Source organism: Delphinapterus leucas, chromosome 7 (genome assembly GCF_059928025.1).
Source record: "Delphinapterus leucas isolate spDelLeu-1000000601 "Yukka" chromosome 7, BTC_Dleu_Yukka2, whole genome shotgun sequence".
Lineage (NCBI taxonomy): Eukaryota > Metazoa > Chordata > Mammalia > Artiodactyla > Monodontidae > Delphinapterus > Delphinapterus leucas.
In genome coordinates, this window is record NC_143135.1 from 53747658 (window position 1) to 53769086 (window position 21429).

The 21429-nt window shown below is 37.2% G+C and overlaps 1 protein-coding gene across 11 annotated transcripts in view; it reads left to right on the forward strand.

Annotated features, from left to right (window-relative positions):
• EMSY (EMSY transcriptional repressor, BRCA2 interacting) overlaps positions 1–21429 on the forward strand; it is an 80770-nt gene that overhangs the window by 53327 nt on the left and 6014 nt on the right. For 7 of the 11 annotated variants that reach the window (XM_022593864.2, XM_022593871.2, XM_022593866.2 and 4 more), the window contains 7 exons: positions 1902–2075; positions 4002–4200; positions 12115–12279; positions 14005–14160; positions 15237–15278; positions 17942–18093; positions 20062–20625. In XM_022593864.2, coding sequence (XP_022449572.1) covers positions 1902–2075; positions 4002–4200; positions 12115–12279; positions 14005–14160; positions 15237–15278; positions 17942–18093; positions 20062–20625 — 1452 coding nt within the window. Of the gene's footprint in view, positions 1–1901; positions 2076–4001; positions 4201–12114; positions 12280–14004; positions 14161–15236; positions 15279–17941; positions 18094–20061; positions 21078–21429 lie in introns of those variants that run through there. The other 4 variants (XM_022593868.2, XM_089915329.1, XM_089915330.1 and 1 more) reach the window with 3 other exon arrangements.

A 21429-nucleotide genomic window follows, 5' to 3' on the forward strand; every position in this document is an offset into this window, starting at 1 on the left:
CCTTAATTTCCTCATTTGTACGTTGGGGATGATGATCTCTACCAGTGAATTTGTTGAGTAACTAACTGGTAGCTGTTGAAAGTGTTTAGAACAGTGCCTGGCACATAGGAAGTCCTCAATAATTTTTTTTTCTTACTGTTACTACTCTTTGTACTTAACTATCTAGGTTTGGTAGTGTCCCGACTTTGCTAGAAAAAAAATGCTATACTTCATTGTAGTTGATCTCTAGTAGCTTCCTAGGCATCACAGTCTTTACAATGTTGGTAGGGGTCTAGTATTAGATTTTTTCATCACGTGGGAGAACATAGATTGTTCCTAGCCCTAGTTCACATAGTAAGCCAAAAGTAAAGCCAGGATTAGAATTCAGATTTTCAGAATGCTTTATCTTTTGGTTTGTAATTTCATGGAACTTGATATTAAAAGAGGGGAGTGCCATGTACTCTAGGTCCTATGGTCACATAGATCTAAGAATAGTGTGTGTGAGTACTAGCTGCTATATACATCTAATAGCAACAGTTTGACACAGGAAATGATAGTCAAACAAGCAGATCAGAGTATAAGACCATCAGCTTAACCACATATGTACATGTACCTGTACTCATAACTTGCTTACCTGTGTATGCATAAACACACACACACACACACACACACCGGAAGAGCTTTTTCAAAAAATAGCCTGCTAGTTGGTTTTGATTGGTTTTGAATGGTCTTTAATTATACTTGGACAGGCCCCACTGAGCTACTTAATAGAAGGGCATGCCCACTTGCAAACTAGCAGCTCTTGGCAAATGAACTAGAGCTCTTTCCAGAGATGCTGCTGTGAAGGGTGTACATGTATTAAAATAAGTAATCACATGATTGGCAGACGCTCCATGTTTCCCTTAGATAACTGCGGCAGATATTTAAACATGTGAATTTTGTAATCATTTAGCTCTCAATTCACAGAGTGATTACCTTTTTGCCAGCTCACCTGGGTGCTTTGTTTTTACTGGCTGCTAAGTTTAGATGGCCACATATTTAGGTGAGGATGACTAAAAAGAAAAACTGATAAGGTGAAAAAATTTCAAATCCTTTACTTTTTATGGATTTTAATTTTTTAAATTTTAATAGTTTAGTAAAATGACTGTATTTGAATTTAATTTAGTTAAGCTCAAGTATTGACTCCATAACTGACCAGAAAATGGTACTTAAGAATAAAGCAGATGAAAATGGTGAAAAGTTAATGGGCTTAAACTATCTAGTTAATAGACTAAAGTGATATTAGTAACATGCTGACGTGGGAGAAGTCCTAAGTTTTTTCTTTGTATTTTCCCATGTAACCTCAGAAAGAATGTTAATATCTCTGCTGATTTCATCTTTTGCCCATACTGTTTCACAGAGGCCTTCTGCTATATATCCTTATAATTTCATGTTTGGGGAACTGAGGTAGTTTATTTTGTATGTGAACATTTAGCTATTGGTAAAATGCACAGTAATTTTTTTATTACACATATGTTCATTTCAGATAAACTGTCAATAAAGATGAATGTTGGGGGGACAAGACCTATAGTCCCAACACTTAGAGATAACCATTGTTAGCATTTTAGTATATATTCTTCTATAATTTTTGACTCTTATTTTATATACATATTCTATGAATGAGACAGTATAATAAGTATTCTTACATAAGGTGATTTTTTAAATTCACTCACCAAGAAGTATTTAATGCCTTCATAGGACAGAAGGTTGGTCAGAGGACTTCTGAGATCATTTCAACTAGGTCTAAGATTTTTGATCACCTGGAAACATTGTACTTTGTTGCAGAGTTTACAGCCCTTTGCCCATCATCCTGGTAAAACCTTTCTGTGATTTTCAGTGAAAAAATGCATATAAATCTCATATATTTACTGACTTCAATTTAGGGAGAAAAGACTATTCAGACGGTACCAACAGGAGCAAAGCCAGCTATTATCACTGCTACAAGACCCATCACCAAAATGATTGTAACTCAGCCAAAAGGAATAGGTTCCACAGTTCAACCAGCAGCTAAAATCATCCCAACAAAAATTGTTTATGGGCAGCAAGGGAAAACACAGGTATGCTAAGATATGGTGATTTTTCTTGACTCTGGTATATTTCAAATTCCTAGAAAAGATCAGTAATATTTAAAGAATCAGATTATTAAAAGTTATGATTGAATGTGTATAATCATCTGTTTTCAAAATAGTACTTAAAAAAACATACATCTTAAATATTTGTGTCATGTCATGAGCAAAGCTTAGAGAACAGAATCCCCTTTGGAGGACTTCCCTGGTGGCGCGGTGGATAATAATCCGCCTGCCAACGCAGGGGACATGGGTTTGATCCCTGGTCTGGGAAGATCCCACAGGCCGCGGAGCAACTAAGCCCGTGCGCCACAACTACTGAGCCTGCGCTCTAGAGCCCGTGAGCCACAACTACTGAAGCCGGTGCCCCACAATAAGAGAAGCCATTGCAAGTAGAAGCCCACGCACCGTAACGAGAGCGGCCTCCGCTCGCCACAACTAGAGAAAGCCTGTGCGCAGCAATGAAGATGCAACACAGCCAAAAAAATAAATAAAATTAAATCTTTGAAAAAAAAAAATCCCCTTGGAATAAAATTTGCTGAAGGTATATATTGTTTTTTGAGAAGAAGATGGTTGATGGATGATGGTTATTCATAATCTCTCAAAAGTATTTTTTATAAGCTTATATGGCCTTTGAAAGCACTTTGGATATTATAAAATTTGATTTACTTGAAACCTAAATAATGGAGAAGCTGAAGATCCGTTCATTTTTCAACAAGTAAACGATAAGGGAGCTTTTCTGGAGATTTGTCTGGGAAATTGAGGCTCGGGATTTAATCCTGTGTTGCTGGGCTACTGTTTATTTTGCAGGTACTTTACTTTTCTGAGAATATCAAAGGAACTGATGTCAGCTTTGGTTGAGAAATGCTATCCTAGAATTTTTGTAAAAGCTACTAATTTACCTATAAACTAATAATTTGCCTTTAGAATCAGTTCCCTCAGTATTATAGCCAAATAGTTTACATATCTAAACAATAAGTTTTGTGATTTTCTAATAAGTTCAAATTGCCTTTAAATTTCAACTGTAACAGTTTCATTTGCTCTGTCATCTAAGTCATAACCCATGTTTTCATTCTTGAATTTTTGGAAATGGTGACTTAAAGAGTCTGAAAAGGTTTAGAAACTTATATATGGGAGAAATAAAAAATAATTGTGGTGAAATAATATTTTTATTCCATGTACCCAATTGAAGTTAACTCCCAGAGTCCAGATTTTGAAGTGGAATGGTTCACTGTGAAACTTTTCTCCCATTTCACTTGTTGTAGTGTCTGTGGTTTTGACCTTTGCCAAGAGTTGATCTATCGCATGTTTCTTATCGATTCTAATAGTTGTCTAAATTAGTGTTCCTCTGGGGATTTCTTCAAAGATGACTTAGGTCCTTAGCAATTTTACTTTGTGCAGTTGTGTTAATTAGGAATTTCATTTGGTTGCTAAAGAAAAGAAACCTGAAGAACAGTGGCTTAAACAAATTAGGGTTTTATTTTTATTATGTTGATAAATATTCAGAGGAAGGAAATCCTGGACTGTTATTGTGACTCAAAAATTCCCCTGGGAATCTAGTCTCCTTGTGTCTTTCTGTTCTGCCATCCTTAGTTTGTGACTATCTTTCTACTGTATAGCCTACAGACTGTAAAATGACTCCTGAAGTCAAGAAGAAACTTGAAAACAAGAGGCTCTTGTTAGAATCATAGCTGTTGTAATGTAGCATGTACCGCTTGAAATTTTGTATGTGGCCTGCTATAATCTGTTCATAGATTGAATTAGTCTTTGATGAACAGTGCTGTGCCCAAAGTATAATAAATGTACAGAGTACCGATTTCTGTGTCAGGAAAATATTTGTTTCATCATGACCTAGAAGTTAAGCATTTTTTAAATGCTCTTAATTTTTTACTGGTTGTATTTTTGCTTGTGTTCTAGGTTCTTATTAAACCTAAACCAGTGACGTTTCAAGCTACAGTTGTTAGTGAACAAACAAGGCAGCTGGTCACGGAAACATTACAGCAGGCATCCAGGGTGGCAGAGGCTGGTAATTCATCTATTCAGGAGGGAAAAGAAGAACCACAGAGTTATACAGATAGTAGTTCCTCTTCTACGGAGTCCTCCCAAAGTTCCCAAGGTAAGATCCATTTTACTTCTGATTTATGTAATTACTGCTGACATAGTGCCCTAGTCCTAAAATAGTTGAATCTAGGGATCTCAAACAAACATGTATGCTTTGACTTGTTAGTTCTTTTGATTTTATTGTCTTTTGTTTGATATGTAATAAGTGAGCTGAAGTTTTGTTTTTGGTGAGGCTTATTACCATTCTTCCTGCCTGGCATATGTTCATCAAGTAATTGGTAAATTTTAGATGATGATTTTGGCAGGTAGGTATTATCAAACTGGATAGAGCTGTGATTCCTTCTGTTTGCTTTGAGCAAGTAGGAGAATTATGCAAGAAAGTGAATATACCTTTTGAAATGGTTGTTGCTGAATCTTGAGAAAGGATCAAGGTGGTCAGAGATGGGGCCGTAAGTGGGCTGTAAGTGGGTGATCATACATTGCAGTTTGCATGGGACAAGTCTTGGTTTATTTCTGTTCTAGAATAATTATTAATAGCATTCGCTTTCACTCTCAAAAGTGTTCCAGTTTAGATGATAATTATATGGTTGTCCTAATTATAAGGAAGGTGCTATGAAGCCAGACTCCATAATAGGGAAAATCATTATCCTTAGTGCTATTTTAATTATGTTGTTCTAGGAAGTCACTTGAAATAGACTCATGATCATAAGCTTTGAGACTTTCTACAAATCTAGTACCCATGTCTGTCAGTTACCTTAACCACCCATATTGTCAGGTAGTATATTTATACCTGTACTTAGAAGCTCTGATATATCCAAACAAAACTGTTTATCTTCTCTTGATCATTCCTCACTCACTCCATTTCCTCTCCTCACCTCTCCATTATTGTCTCTGGAATGCTTTCTTGGCACCTTCACTTTTCTAATACAGCTTCTTCATATTGTGCAGGAATTATTATTTTAACTCTTCAGTGGAATCTTCCTAGATTAGTCTTACTAATGGTTCACATTGCTGATTATTCCATTAATTCAATTTGACATTTATTTATTAGTTTATATTATGTATTAAACTTCATGAGAAAGCTTCATGAAGGAGGTAGCATTTGAAATGGTCTTTGAAAACTCATCAATTAAAAATTAAAATGTTGATTTTAACAAACAAACAATATGGCACTCATTTTAGAAAATGGATAATTTTCTTCTACATATTATCAATAATAGTAATATTTTCTGAATCAATTTGCTAAGATTTAATTTATTATTCTGTATTGATTATGAATCAGTTTATGTCTAGTTATAGTAAGATGATGCTTATTCTCTATTTCTTTTAGACTTACTGATTTGATATGTATAGATTCCATTCTTAGTTTAACTCATCAGATGTTTTTTTTCCTCTTTTATTTTTAAGTCTGTAGTTATTTGAATAATACCAGCCTTTTTTTTCCCTTGAGAAATATTTTCATAGTGGGCCAGTAAAATGTTTAGGTTATGAATTGTTGCTGAAATGGGGACCTGAACAGTAGATGTCTGTGTATACATAATCTCAGGTTATCTTTTGAAATTGCTAGTTTTTTCCCAAGAGAGCTATAAGCCAATCATTACTTCTCTAACATGCCATTTCATTAGTGAGCCTTCAATTTTCATTCTAAGAAAGGGACAAAAATTTGGCTATTTTTGGAACTGATTGAGTGTAAAGTTTTCTGCTCTTTGATCTGTTATTATACATGGCCTCATTTATTTTTGTTGTTTATCTTTCATTGCATGTTACTTCTTTTTAAAATATTCTGTAATACAGAAAAAATTCACCATTCAAAGTAGGTATATGTAATATAGTTGCCTATAAAGCCAGTTTTTATAATCTGCATTTACTTCTCTCACCATATCCTTGTATAGTTCCTTCGTACATTCTCACAAAGACAAGGGACTGGGAATATATATGTTATTATTTAAGAGAAAGGGATAAAGGGCTTTTTTGGGGGTTTTTTTGGCCACACCTCAGGGCATGTGGGATCTTAGCTCCTCGACCGGGGATCAAACCCACGCCCCCTGCCGTGGAAATGCATAATCTTAACCACTGGACCGCCAGGGAAAGGGATAAAGGTTTTGATCAGTCTAAGACTCATGTTTGGTTTTCAAGGTATAAGAGGGTCATACTTAACGGGGAATAGAAGCACTATATAAGAGTCCATTCTTTCTTTATATCGCTTTTGTAGTTTTTAGTGCACCTCTTTTTAGTAACTTTTAATGTAATTTCAAACTTACAAAAAGTTGCAAGAAGATTAAAAAGAACTCCTGTGGGCTTCCCTGGTGGCGCAGTGGTTGAGAGTCCGCCTGCCAATGCAAGGGACACGGGTTCGTGCCCCGGTCCGGGAGGATCCCACATGCCGCGGAGCAGCTGGGCCCGTGAGCCATGGCCGCTGAGCCTGTGCGTCTGGAGCCTGTGCTCCGCAATGGGAGAGGCCACAACAGTGAGAGGCCCATGTACCGAAAAAAAAAAAACCTCCTGTGTATATTCTTTACCTAGATTCACCACTTATTTATATTTTGCCCTATTTGCTTTGTTGTTGATTCTCTTTCTGTCCTCCCTGTGTCTATAATTTTTAAATTTTTTAACCATTTGAGAGCAAGTTGTAGATATTATGTCCTTTACCTCTAAATACTTAAATTTGTAGGTTTATATTTATTAAGGGTTAGTCTATTCATAACTAAAATACAGTTATCAAAATCAAGACATATGAAGTTACATTTCTGTAATCTACAATCCACTCAAATGTCATCAGCTGTCCAATCATGTTCTTTGTAGTTTTACCACCACCCGCCCCCCCCACCAGTCCACAATCCAAATTAGGATCATGCATTACATTTAGTTGCATTTAATTGTCATGGCTCTTTTTTTCCCTTAAATTTGGATAATCCTCCAGCCTTTCTTTGTGTTTCTTGATCTTGACATTTTTGAAGGAAATAATCAGTTACTTTTTAGAATAGTCTTCAATTTGGTATTGTCCGATGTTTCTTTATCATTTGATTCAGCAGGAATTCCACAGATGTGATATATCCTTAGCTTTGTCTTATCAGGAGGCACTGATGTCAGTTTGTCCCAATATTGATGACGTTAATGTAGATCTCTTGGTTAATTAAGATGATGTCTTCCTGTTCTTTTTGCATTATGAAGTTACCGTATTTCCCTCTGAGATTAATGGTAATTTATGGGAGATGCTTTGAGACTATATAAATATCATATTCCTCATAAAACATTTATCTACTAGTTTAAGCATCCATTGATAATTTTCTAAAGCCCATTATTTGTTAGATAGTTGGCATTCTACTGTAATAATGAATCAACTTTGCTTGACTTCATATCCTTTTTCTGGTGACTTCCTTTACACCAGTCTTAGAATAAGGATGTCTTTTATGCCAAGGAATTTCTTGATTCTACTTGTGGTTTCGAAACTTTCCCCACCATTCCCCACCCGCAAGGAGGAGCAATTTAGGCCTTATACCTTATTTCTTTCTTCTTTTTTTCTTTTTATACCTTATTTCTGAACTATCTCCTCATAGTCTAGAATAGAGATCTTCACCTTCACCTTGTTGTGGCACTTTCCTTGATCACCCTAGGAGGGTTCATCACTCCTTCTATATACTACGCTTCCGAAGTTGCTTTGTACTGCCAGCTATTTTATCATTGATCATTTTATTTTGTACGTTTTTTTGTTTGTTTAATATAATTATTTTCCTTTCCACTAGGCTACTAGCTTCTCAAAGGCAAGGATCATATTCATCTCTATATATTCAATAATTAGCGAAGAGGTTAGCTAGCTCTAAGTAGACACCCAGTAAAAGTCCCTGAATGAACAAACAGCAGAACAGCAACCATAATAACTGTGGTACGGAGTTAAACTTCAGCCTTATAAACTAATTTCTGTTGCCTGAGTCCAAAACATTTTTTCCTTTTTGGCGTTTCCCCTAACCTAGTGGGTGGGCCTTTTAAGCTGTATACCCCTGAAGTATTTTTACATACTGATAGCTAGATGACCAACCCTAATAGTTCAAGGTCATACTTGCCTAGATCACTTACTGAAGATTGGACCATATGCCTTCCACAGCTCCTGAGCTTTCCTTCCTATTTGGATCTTCTTATTTTCCCTTTCTCACTTGGGAATAGGGTTATTGGGCTTATTGGGTTATAGATTTTTTTAAAAAAAGAAAGAAAAAATGTTAAAAGTTTTCTTTATTTATATTCTCTTTATTTCCAAAAGGTTTTAAGGTAGATTAGCTAGAATATAAGATTATGTGAAGTAAAATGGAAGAGAAAAAGGAGACAAAACCAAGGGTAAGGATTTAAGATGGAACATGGCATGAGGCAAATATAAAAATGCATCCTGTAAAGACATTGCTTTAAGTAGGCCACAACTTGGTTTCTAGGATGGTTTTTCCAGAAGCTTCATGATCTTGCTAGGTCATGGTGAGAGTCAGGAATAAATCGAGGTTAAGCAAAACATACTTATTGCAGAACTTTTCAGAGCCATTATATGCTAATATATGTTGTGAAAGATGAAGGATATAATGTAAAATGCCCCCAACTTTTTTGACCATGGAACCCTTCTTTTGCAGGACATCTTTTTAAAAAAAATTTATTTATTTACTTTTGGCTGTGTTGGGTCTGTTGCTGCTCACGGGCTTTCTCTAGTTGCGATGAGTGGGAGCTACTCTTCATTGTGGTGCGCACGCTTCTCATCGTAGTGGCTTTTCTTGTGGCGGAGTACGGGCTGTAGGCATGCGGGCTCAGTAGTTGTGGCTCGTGGGCTCTAGAGCACAGGGTCAGTAGTTGTGGAGCAGGGGCTTAGTTGCTCTGCGGCATGTGGGATCTTCCCGGACCAGGGCTCAAACCCGTGTCCCCTGCATCGGCAGGCAGATTCTTAACCACTGCGCCACCAGGGAAGTCCCTTTTGCAGAACATCTTGAGGAATTAATGTTCTCTGGAACATGTGGGGCAAAGCTGTATAAGCAGTTAAATACTGTGAAGACCTTGGGCTTTATGACAGTACTTCAGAGGGAAGGTACCTATTACATCATGGAAGGGATATAGACATCTTGGGTTTAGTTTAGAAGAGATAGTTTAGATGCATAAGGCATCTGGGAATCATTTTATATGAAGAATGGTAGGTGGAGAAAGGACATTTATCATGGAGAAGAGAAGATGAAAATTGGGTGGGGTTGTGGGGGACACGGAACTGTTGTCAATTATCTTGAGGACTGTGACATGGAAGAGGGAAAAGAATTGGTCTTTGGTAGGTACATGGACAGAACTAGAACCATTGAGTAGCAATCAGAAGACCTGTTTCCACTCTATATAAGAAAATTTTCTAATTGTCCTAACAGTGCAAAGATGGAAAGAAACTGTCTTAGAAAACAGTGAGTTCTGTGGTGTGGGATTCCTAGATTGTCAGGGATATTTTGAAGATTTTAGCATAGGATTGATGATAGTATTACTTGATGATAGTTGGTGATATCATCGTCTATCAATGATCATACTGTCATTGATGATAGTGTACTTTTAGATTGTCTTTTCTAGCTGAGAGATCTTATGATTCTTTGCAAATGTGATATAGGCTTTTTATTGTAAAGACATAGGAGACATTCTTCCATAGAGATGCCTGAATCTGCCTTTGAATATAGCAATACAGTGTTTATCTCTAGTACCTAACATGTAGTAGATGCCCAATAAATATTTGTTAAATGACCTGTGGGGAAAGATATCTGAGGGTCAGTAGGCCATCATCCTCAAGAGACATAGGAAAGTCTAGATGGATGCACACTGCATAATCAAATGGAACTGTTAGATCAGGCTCCTGGTGTCTCAGTCATTGCACTCTGACCCCAGCATCAGACTTGGTAGGCAGTAGATTTATCTAGCCTAAGCATAAGCCAAAAGTAGAGAGGAAAATCACTCAAGGAATGTTTTTCACATTTAGGTTCACACCCTCATTCTGTGTCACAGCATTTGGGGTTGCTGCATTGGTGCTTTGTATGGTCAGCTACACTTTCTGAGTATGGGCAGAAAGAGAAAGACCAATCTCCCCAGTCCCTATGGGATGCTGTTATGTGGGGTGATGTCTCTGACAGGTGGTCCCATGTGGAAATTTGTTCTCCTTTTCCAGTCTTATTCTACCTTATCTCTCTACCGGTGCAGTTTTTGCTTTCTTCTGGGTATTCAGTGTGTGTATTTTACAGAGTTGGGTTGCAAAGTCATTCTTTGCTATAGGTCCTCTCACCTAGCCAGGGGTACTTATAGCATCATGAGAAATTCTTAAAATTGAGAACTTAGTTTATATAAAACTAATGATTCCCTAATATAATCAGTTCTCTTAAGTTTAAATTCTATATATCAACTTAGAATGAGTAAAGAAAAACTGTTATATGCCTCATGTGACATTTGATATTACTACAGGATATTGTCCTTCAGTCATCTAGATTTTTTTTGAAAGTTTAATGGAAATTATACATTCCTGGTGTGGCATATATTCTACCTAGTGTTTAGAGGCTAGGGTGGGGAGCGGAAATACAATTTGTTAATGGTAAATAAAAATTCCAGATATTTTGTATATTGATTTTGTTTTCTTTAGGAAGACAGTTTTTTTGTTTTTGTTTTTTTAAGAGTCATTCCCCCCCCCGCTTTACCTTTTTGGACAACTTTGTGGTTTTCGAAAATACAAAGTTCATAGAAGGTTGAACCTAAGTTGTTTATTCTCGGTTTTAGGGCTGCATGAATTCTTTTCTGTGATGCTTTCATTGACCATTCCAATTCACAATAGTCTTTTTCTTTCTATATAGTTGCCCTATTTGCCCTAATCATTTGACTTTATCCCAAAATACAAAGCTATATGTATATCTTTATTTTATGTCTCCTCCATTATAATCTAAACTTGGGAGTAAGAGTCATGCTTTTATAGCCTGTATAATTTCCTGTGTGGTATCTTGGACCAAGGAGTTTAGGAACTTAACAATAGTCTAATACAACCTACTTATTCTGTAGATGGAAAACTCAATAAATAATTTGTTGTTTGATTTGATGTGTATTTAGTATTTACATGCATACTTATATAGCATGAATATAATATGCCTTGAGTTAGGGCTATAATTTATTTGGAAACAACAAAAAGGCTTAGAACTTTTCAACCCACAACCAGAACAACAACAACAAAATAAAACACTTCTATTGTCCTTCATAGTTTATAAAGCTCTTTTATGTACGTCATTTCATTATATCCTTAGAAATCCTGTGAGGTAGAGAGGTAATTTTAGTGTTGCCATTTTAGAAATAATGATACTAAGACCCAGAGAATTAACTTGCTGATAATTGGTAGAGCTAGGACTGTAACATAAGCCTTTGAACTCCAAATGTTATACGTGTCATATCATGCTACTTCTAGATCATTTATCCATTCTTGTTGTCATGGACAGGATTTCCTTTCAGTAACTCAGCCATCCCATAAGTGTTCACTGAATGCTCAGGTTATAATACAGAACACATTTTTAGGTGCACTGGGGAAAACAAGACTCATACAGCGTTTTGTTCTTACTGTACACAAACATGCACCCACCCACACAAACGCACACCTATTTATTATAGCAATTATAACATTGAATTGTAATTTGTCTCTTTACATGTCTGTCTCTCCAACCAGATTGTGTGCTTCTTGAGCATCCTTTGATTATTCTGTGAGCTCCTTTATATCCTCAGTGCCAAATGTTGACTCAGGCACATAGGTGCCTAGTCTGTTGAATCAGTGAATGAATGAATAAGTGAATACAGACATGAAAGACATTATGCCCTCTGGGGGCTTACAGTCTTCTTGGGGAGATAAAGCATGAAGTTTATAGTAAAACAAAGATTAAAAAAAAAACAAATTGTTTTTTTTTAAGAGAAACTTTGTTTATAGGGTTTTTTTTTTTTAACTAATATAAAACAGATTCCCAGCCTGTAGTTCATGTAATTGCTTCCCGGCGTCAGGATTGGTCAGAACATGAGATTGCAATGGAGACTAGCCCCACCATAATTTATCAGGATGTATCCAGTGAATCACAATCAGCTACTTCAACAATCAAAGCTCTGTTAGAACTCCAACAGACAACAGGTATGAATTCACATGCTCAATTGAATGAAGCATGTTTTCTCTAGAGATGGGTTGTGCTAAAATACTACTACTGTTATATTTTCTTTGTTATTATTTGAGCACATTTCCCCCCTCTGGACTTGTCTATAATCATTGGTGCAGTCTGTTTACTTGTCAGTTCATTAAGATGTTCACAGGAGTACTGAAGGATAGACAGACTATAATCAGTAGAAAGAAGAAAAAAATGGCAGAGCTCTTTCTTCTCTGTCTCCTGCTTAAAATGGACAATCCTGTTGCCTTTTGTCACCAGAAAGGAGTAGGTCTATCAGTTCTAAGCACGGAGATAAATGCAGTACAGTTGCCAGTTCTATTCAAGAATAGTAGGAGGCAGATTGGAGGGCCCCTGCCATCCTCCTTGATATTGATGGGGCAGTTTTGTGGTCCTAAAATACCATTAATGGCCTTGCTAGCATTCTCATTTGTTTTTTTATCTTCATACTTCTTTGTGTAATTTAACAACTTGAGCTTCCATGCAAAGCTATTCTTATTTAACAAGATCCAATCAGTATTTCTAGTTACTAAATATCTTTGATAAACTCTAGGCAAAACTGTGTTAATTATACTGACTTTTTTATTATAATAGGTCAAATATTGTCAGAGTATTTAAGGGACCTTAGCGATGATCTCATCCAACCCTTTCATTATGGATAAATAAACCGAGACCTAGAGAGGTTACCCAGTTGGTTAGTGGCAGAGTGAGAGTCCATGTCTTTTGATTCCTAGTTCAATGTCCTCTCTATTTGTGGGGTGACTTTTGTATTCCTTTGGTTTTGTTTTGCTTTCTTTGTTTAAATGATTATCTTGATTTTGTTACATTATATGCTTGGTGAGAATAATCTGAATGATCACGCAGTGTACTTAATTACTGGTTACTATTTGTTTGTAACATCCACTCTACACTACCCAAAGAATACTAGCTTTTATTGTAAGTCTTTGGTTAATCTTTCTATTGGTGTTATTTTTGGCTTTAGGCATTTCCTCAGCTCCTTATCTTTTACATACTCAGCTATTTCCATTAAAGCCTTATAGAGGGTAGAAACCAAGTGATTTTGTAGAAAAAGTGACAATATAGAAAGTTATTCTATCCATGGAAACCATTCTTGACTCCAGACCATTCCATTGACATTTTTGCAGGAACAGAGAGGCCATATTTTCCTGACACTGAAAATTTTTATCCTTTAAGAGTCACTAAAAATATTGTAACACTTCTTTGGAGATTATCTTGAATTTTTAATAGATCAAATTAAACTGGTCACTATTCACTGTGTTGTGCTCTTCTGGGCAGATGTGCCCTAGAGCGAATCATGCTGTGTACTGCTTACTCACCCTTTGTTTTCAGGTTGGTGAACTCCACAATACCAGGTACTGCCTTGAAGAAGGGTAAAGGAAATGTTCTAAGGGGAGTATGTACAGGGGAAACAGATGCAATTGTTTGGCCTAGTGATAATAGGGGCGGATTTTAGTCTGATTGCATATGAGTTCTTGCTAGGCTACTGGGTATGGTTGCACAAGTTGTGCACTCTACAGCCATACATAGCAGTCTGCTTTTTTGTTTTCAATTCACTGACTCCTTAGTTACTGCCCATGTGGCACCCCAGAGGTCTTGTTCATTATTCCCAAGAACAACTCTGGTTTTAGTACTTGTTTGTAATAAAAGTTAATTTTTCCCCTGACTTTTTTATACAGTAAAGGAAAAATTGGAATCTAAACCAAGACAACCCACTATTGACTTGAGTCAAATGGCAGTGCCTATTCAGATGACCCAGGAAAAGAGACATTCTCCTGAGAGTCCATCAATTGCTGTGGTAGAGTCCGAACTAGTTGCTGAATACATCACTACTGGTAGGTGTCCTCTTAAAAAGCAGTATTAAGGTAGGAGAGCTACATTTCTGGATTTCATGAGATGGTTGTTTTGGGGAGAATATATTTTTTATATTTCTAGATCTCTTCCAGTTTTCTCTGAGAGCAAATTCACATTGTCCTTGGGATTTACCCTGTCTTTAATGACTAGGGGGAAAAAATCAATAGGTTGTTAGAAAGTTTGCTAGTAATATAAAACTGCAAGTTGGCCATAAATAACATCTGTGAACATAGGGCAATAGTTGCAGTGAGAGGATAGAATATCTTTTATATAAGAATAAATATTCATATGCATCTGGATTTTTTAGTTTTGGGGAAGGGGAGGTGGGTCAAGGGAGAAATAAGGTATAAAAGCCTCTTTCTTTTTTTAAATGTAAAGAAAATGTAAAGAAAAAATGTGGAAAATTTAAAAAAAATTTTTAAAATATAAAGAAAAAAATGTGGAAAATTTTAAATCCCTGTAAATACTTAGGAGTTCTGGTGGAAAGCACATTAGGTATTTGTTTAAAATGTGGTCTGGCAGCAAAACACTAATGAGGCTTTTGGATGGCATATGTAGAGAAGTGGAGCAGGAAGGATAATAGATTCTTTCATATTCTGGTGAGACCACACCTGGAATACTGCTTTCTGTTTTGGACACTTCATTACCTTGAGATTTGAAATAGTTCAGAGAGTAGTAATGTGAATAATTAGGGGTTAGGAGAGATAATTTATGAGGCAGTATGTAAAGAACACCTGTCTTAAGTTTTCTTTAGCAGTGATTAAAAAAGAACATAAAGTTACAAATATTTGAAGGATGTAAATAACAAAGTGGAAAAGGAATTCTTTGGCGTCATTTTAGGAGATATTGTTAAGATTAATGGGTTAAAATTGCCTAAAGGGAAAATCCAATTAAAGATTATGGAAAGCCATCTAGTATCTTTCTTTAGAGCTATTTAGCAAAAAGCAGAGCATAGTATGTTGGGGAAATCAATAATAACCTCTGGGGATAGACTAGATTATCAAACAGTAAATAGATGAAAAGACCTATGATTTCTTCCCTTACTTATCCTTTTCAGAACGCACTGATGAGGGGACAGAGGTTGCTTTTCCCCTTCTAGGTAAGTGGTGTGCATCCATTTGTTGTATAACCTAAGGTAAAATATGATTGTTTGAGGGGGAACCACTTAAATGGATGCGCTCTACTCTGATCTGGTAGAGGAAAGGTAAGCTCTACTCAGTGAAAGGGAGAGAGACTTTCCTTTTGCAGAATACTAGGATTCTTTCTCAGAAATGAGCAGTTTGACATTGGAAAAATGAGTTGTTTAAAGAAATAAGTGACTGTTTTATGGTGTTTACATGGCCCAGTTAAGGTCACTTCAGCTGTTTTCCAAATATGCACTCTGTGACCTCCTTCCATAATCTCCTCCCATCATATCCTCAGCCTCACTGAGTTTTTTCTTTGACTTCAAAGCCAGCTTCCTGGCCCTGGCCTCTTGTATCATCCTGCAGTGGATATTATTTTTCTCTAACTTTTCTGCACTCTGGGGAATTACTATGAAGAGATTTATAGTATCTTGAATGAGGATTATTTTTAAATGGTTTTAGCTGATCATCTATTAAATCCATTTCATTTCTTAATAAATTTAATGTAATAATTATGAAGATTAGTGTGGGCAACAGAAATCTGCCATATAATCTGATAATTTCATCAGAAATTATATTTATATACTATTTATTTTTCAAATGTCATTCATTTCTGATGATGCTTACATCAGTAAAAAACTTCATTAATTTGCTTGCTTAATTTTAATATTATTAGTATGATTTGTTTTTTCTCTTTTTCAATTATATTATAAATGATTCAATACTTATTTTAATATAAACCTTTTTTTCAGTGTGATTGAACACATATGAAAGATTTTATTAACACATATAATTTAAAATGTACATATAAAGCATATTGTGAAATACAGTAAGATACTGTAGTACATTTATAAAAGAATACTGCTGGTGCTACCTATAACCTCATATCACATGTAGGCATATGTATAGCAACAATAGAAAAACTGCATTTGTGAATTTAGATAGAATATGTTATAAAAATAAAGCTTGTTTATATTTCACTGGCTAGTTTTAAAGTTCTGTACTATAACACATAAATGGCACTTTTACACTGATTTTTGTAGTGTTCATCTTACCCTTGGTCACTCCACTATGACTTTTTTAAGTATGGAACCACTACTACTTGAAATTGTAGATCAAGACATATGAGAATTAGAACCACGGATTATTGAGAGAGTTTTGATATTCTCAAAATCCTTAGCTAATTTTACAGATTTGTTTTAATCTGTTCCTGATTCAAAAAGTTGATTTCCTAGTGACCATAAGCATTTTTAAAGGTCTGTAGAATAAGAAGTGATAATTGTTTATACTGTTTAAAAAGTTGAAATTGAGAAGACTTCCCTGGTGGCACAGTGGTTGAGAATCCGCCTGCCAATGCAGGGGACACGGGTTCGAGCCCTGGACCAGGAAGATCCCACGTCGTGGAGCAACTAAGGCCGTGCGCCAGAACTACTGAGCCCGCACGCCACAGCTACTGAAGCCTGCGCGCCTAGAGCCCATGCTCCGTAACAAGAGAAGCCATTGCAGTGAGAAGCCCACGCACTTCAACAGAGTAGCCCCCGCTTGTCACAACTAGAGAAAGCCTGCATACAGCAACCAGGACCCAACGCAGCCAAAAATAAATACATTTTAAAAAAAAGTTGAAATTGAGGCTGATTAAAAATGGTAGTTTGGCATCAACGTAGATGTATAGTTTTACATCTATATATAAATGTAAATATAAATGTATAGTTTACTCCATGGGACCTTGTAGCAAGAGACTAAGAGGTGGGGTTGTTTCCTAAACTATACTCTCACTCATTTGTGTCAGATGAGCTAAATTTGAATAGATGAAAGAAAGAACACTGACTTTTCTGTTATTTTGTTAACTTTATATTTTAGTACTTAACAATTTAAGGACCATTTTCAATTCATTACTTCATTTGGTCCTCTTCTAAAAAATAAGTTTTTATCCCAATAAAAAAACAAAAATAAAACAAACACAAATAAAACCTCTAAATTTTAGAGGTTAATAACATAGAGTTTAAGTGACTTCTTCAAATTCATATAGCTGGTTGGTGGCAGAGCGGGACAGAATCCAGTTGTGACTCTTGGTCCAGTTCTCTTTCTGCAGTATCACCTTGACCTCTTACATCTTTAGGGTATGAGACAGTGTCACTTTATATATAAAGGAGTGAATGCTTCTGGTTTTTGTATTGCATCTGGAACGGGGACCAAGAGATTAAAGAACTTGTACTGCCTCACTCTCCTTAAAGATATTAGTCTGGGATTTGATTGCAGAAACTGATTGTTGTTTTGTTACCTTAATGGGGTAAAGGTCACTGGAGAAAGAGTACAACTCACAAGAGGATATAACTTTAAGGGATTTGTTCCTCCTTTGTGATAATAGTTTTCACAGTGCTTCCACATACATTTCTCATCTCATCCTTCTAATAGCTCTGTTATTCCCGTTTTACAGATGAGGACACAGAGTCTCAGAGAAGCTAAGTGACTTTTTCAGAGTCACACAGCTCATAAGTGGGCAGACTCTGGTCTTCTGCCTCCTAGTACCACACTTTCTCTCTGTGATGCAATCTCACAGACGTTTGTTTCAAATGACTGCTGGTTACAGATGCTGTGGTGATTTCTGGAGAAATATCATCACCTTCTCTATTTTCAGTCAGCCATCGCTCCCAGCCCCAGCAGCCCTCCCAGCCTCAGCGGACCCTCCTCCAACACGTGGCTCAGTCACAGACCGCAACACAGACTTCGGTGGTGGTGAAGTCCATCCCAGCATCTTCCCCTGGAGCAATCACCCACATCATGCAGCAGGTTGTATCTCTTCTTTTTCCTCCTACCTTCTGTAACTGCCTCCTTCCTGAAATAAGGTTTAGTTTCATCTCCTTTTATAAGAGGGGAAATAACTGAGTTGAGGAGTGTTTGTATATAGTTCTTTCATCTGTGAGGAGTGAGTAAGGGAAATGAGCTGAGAGTCTTAGCACCAGAAAGTAATTAAGAAATAGTATTCTTGGATCTTCTGTGAACTCTTAACATTTCAAAAGGGTGAGGGTATCTAGATGAATCTATGACATCAGAATTGGTCACTGTTTCTGTGTATTTTATTGTTATGGAAGGATTTATCACTGAGGTAAGATTTTCAGATGAAACAGAATTTGGCTTGTTTAGCTGTTTGTTGCTGTTGCTGGGTTTTTCATTTGTTTTACTCTTTGCTTTTATAATGAATCCTTATGGAAACATTAAGTAGGTAAATAAATATTTGACTTCTTTCGTTTTTTAACATATTTATTGAATATTTTACTTCTTTTACTGTATGTGATCAATTGAGGAAGAGACTCACAGGAAGGAGAATGAATTAGTATGAAACAGAAAATCTGGTACCAAGGGTAATGGGGAAAAGGAAAAAATATATTGATGACATTGATTTTGTGCCAGATACTGTGCTTTGAGCTTTAAATACTTTAACTTGTTTAATTCTTGGTATGATCCTGCAAGGTGGGTGAATTATCTCTCTTACAAATGAGGAAACTCATGCTCATAGAGATTAAATAACCTATTCTGGGTGGCAGAGCCAGGATTTAAACCCAAAGCATCCTGCCTCTATTATAAAGTTATATCATAAATATCAGATTTAAGCATGACTTATTATTAGTAGCCACATAAATTATCATTACTCAGCTGGTAGAGGTTGACCCTAATTACAGGCAAACTACCGGAAAGGCAGTGAAGAAATTGTTGAATTAAAAACCTATATGCGTAAGGTCATTATGAGATAGGGCAGGGTTTCAGTTGAATCTCAAAGTTTTAAAGTTTAGAGTAGATGTGTAGCCTTTGACAAGGCAGTGGGAAGGATGGGGTTGGGGTGGATCTTCTGTCACTGAGGGAAGCCAGATGGCCAGAGGTTTTGCTGGGTGTCCGCTCTCAGCCTGGAGTCTGGCCCTCGTCTGGCTGTCCTGACATTGACCTTCCTCAAGACACCCAGAGAGGTCGGACAGCTGACCCTAACCGTGTCACTGCCTCCTCCCAACACTATTATAACTGACACCAGGCCATCTCCCTTTCTACTGATAGGAACACTCTTGTCCCCTCCCCGGTCTCCTTCCCTCCTGGGAGCCAGGTCTCTGGGGAGCCATTGCCTGGTGGGCCTAGAAGCCAAGCAAAGAGCGAGGAGGGCTGGGGCAGCGAGCAGTTCATGCAGACCTTGGTATGAAGCCTGACGAACCGTCTCCACTCGGAGCTGAGAGGCCCTCTGTGGGGACTGGGATGGGCACGACCTTCAGATAACGCCTACCTTCTGGACCGTGCTGGATGGATGGGCACACGGCCAAAGTGGGCTTCTCTGAACCTTGGCTTTTCTCTGGCTGCCTCACTCCTGGGTTGCTGCGTTCTTCCTTTGGACAGGTGAAGAGCTCTGATGACCAGGCTGGAGAGCTGTGTCCTGAGCCAGGGAGCCTTTTCTTTTTCTGTGTCGTGCTGTGCTTGCAGGGCATCCTTATTTCTCTTACCTATAAGTTCTGGGCCCTCTAGGACTTTGCTTATTGCAGTGAGTTGGCCAGTTTTTGCAGTACTTAATGTTGAAGTACTAAGAGTTGAAATTATAAGAGTCTCAATCTAAGGCCTCCTTTAGGTTTAGAAACCTTGAGGTTTTTTGGTCTTTTTAGGTTCTCCCTTCTGAAATTTTTTTGAATGATTCTTGTAATCAAGTCTTTTCCAATTTGAGGAAAATGTAGCAATATAGGTGTTTTTCTTATTTCATTCTTACTTTGTGCCTTTTTTACTTAGGCATTAAGCAGTCACACTGCTTTTACCAAACACAGCGAGGAACTTGGAACTGAGGAGGGCGAGGTTGAAGAGATGGACACTTTAGACCCTCAGACAGGTCTGTTTTATCGATCTGCCCTGACTCAGTCACAGTCAGCTAAACAGCAGAAACTTAGCCAGCCACAGCTGGAACAGACTCAGCTGCAAGTGAAAACTCTGCAGTGCTTCCAGACTAAACAGAAGCAGACCATCCACCTGCAGGCAGACCAGCTCCAGCACAAACTCCCGCAAATGCCCCAGCTTTCCATCAGGCATCAAAAACTCACCCCTCTCCAGCAAGAACAAGCACAGCCCAAGCCAGATGTACAGCACACACAGCATCCCATGGTGGCCAAAGACAGGCAGCTTCCTACCTTAATGGCACAGCCCCCACAAACTGTAGTACAGGTGCTTGCAGTGAAAACCACGCAGCAGCTCCCCAAACTGCAGCAGGCTCCGAACCAACCAAAAATCTACGTGCAGCCCCAAACCCCCCAGAGCCAAATGCCGCTCCCAGCCTCGTCAGAGAAACAGCCGGCAAGCCAGGTAACGGAATATTGATAGCATGCAAAGTTAAACTTCTCTGTTCACGGAAAAAATGAGAACATCACGGCCCTTTCGTGATTAGCAGTGCATTCTCCTGGCAAGAGGAAACTCAAAAGCCTCATTACACTGGTATTACTTTACCCCATCAGAAGGTTGACATTAGGGAAGAAATGCACGCGTTAATATAGGAAGAAAAAAAAGCATAGCGCTCAGAACTTGATTTTCCAGGCAGTTTTTAATGAAATAACTTCAGCATTGATCAACAGTGCCTAGAAGCGATATCCCTAAATTATTTTTAATTTTTAGGTATAAAATATTTATTTCCATGCCTGTAAACTCTATTTCTGTGGCAATAATGCTAAGTAAAATATAGTCTTTTAAGGAGCTTCATTGACCATCTTCCTTTGTAGTTTTACATCATCACGATTTGGTTAATAAATTTATCTTCTAGATTTATCTTCTAGATTTTGGAGGAATTATCTGTGAATATTGAAAAAAAATTATATTATGGAAAATCAGTGGCTTTGAAGTGATGTATGTGTGTATTATAAATACATATATATAGAATATGTTTGTATAAATGTATTTTGAAGCAGAAGATTGAAAAAAAACCCTACTTTTTATTTTTAAAAGCTGAAGATTATATGAAATAATTTGAGATCGGTTGAAGGTGTACTGTGTGGGGATGTAAATCCCAAAGGAAAACAAGGCTGCTGTGACTTTTTTTTCCTTTACTGTTATGAACCTTGGCTGGCTGAACAAAGGTTCTTTTGACCCCTCCTCTTTTACTAGGTTTCTGACAAG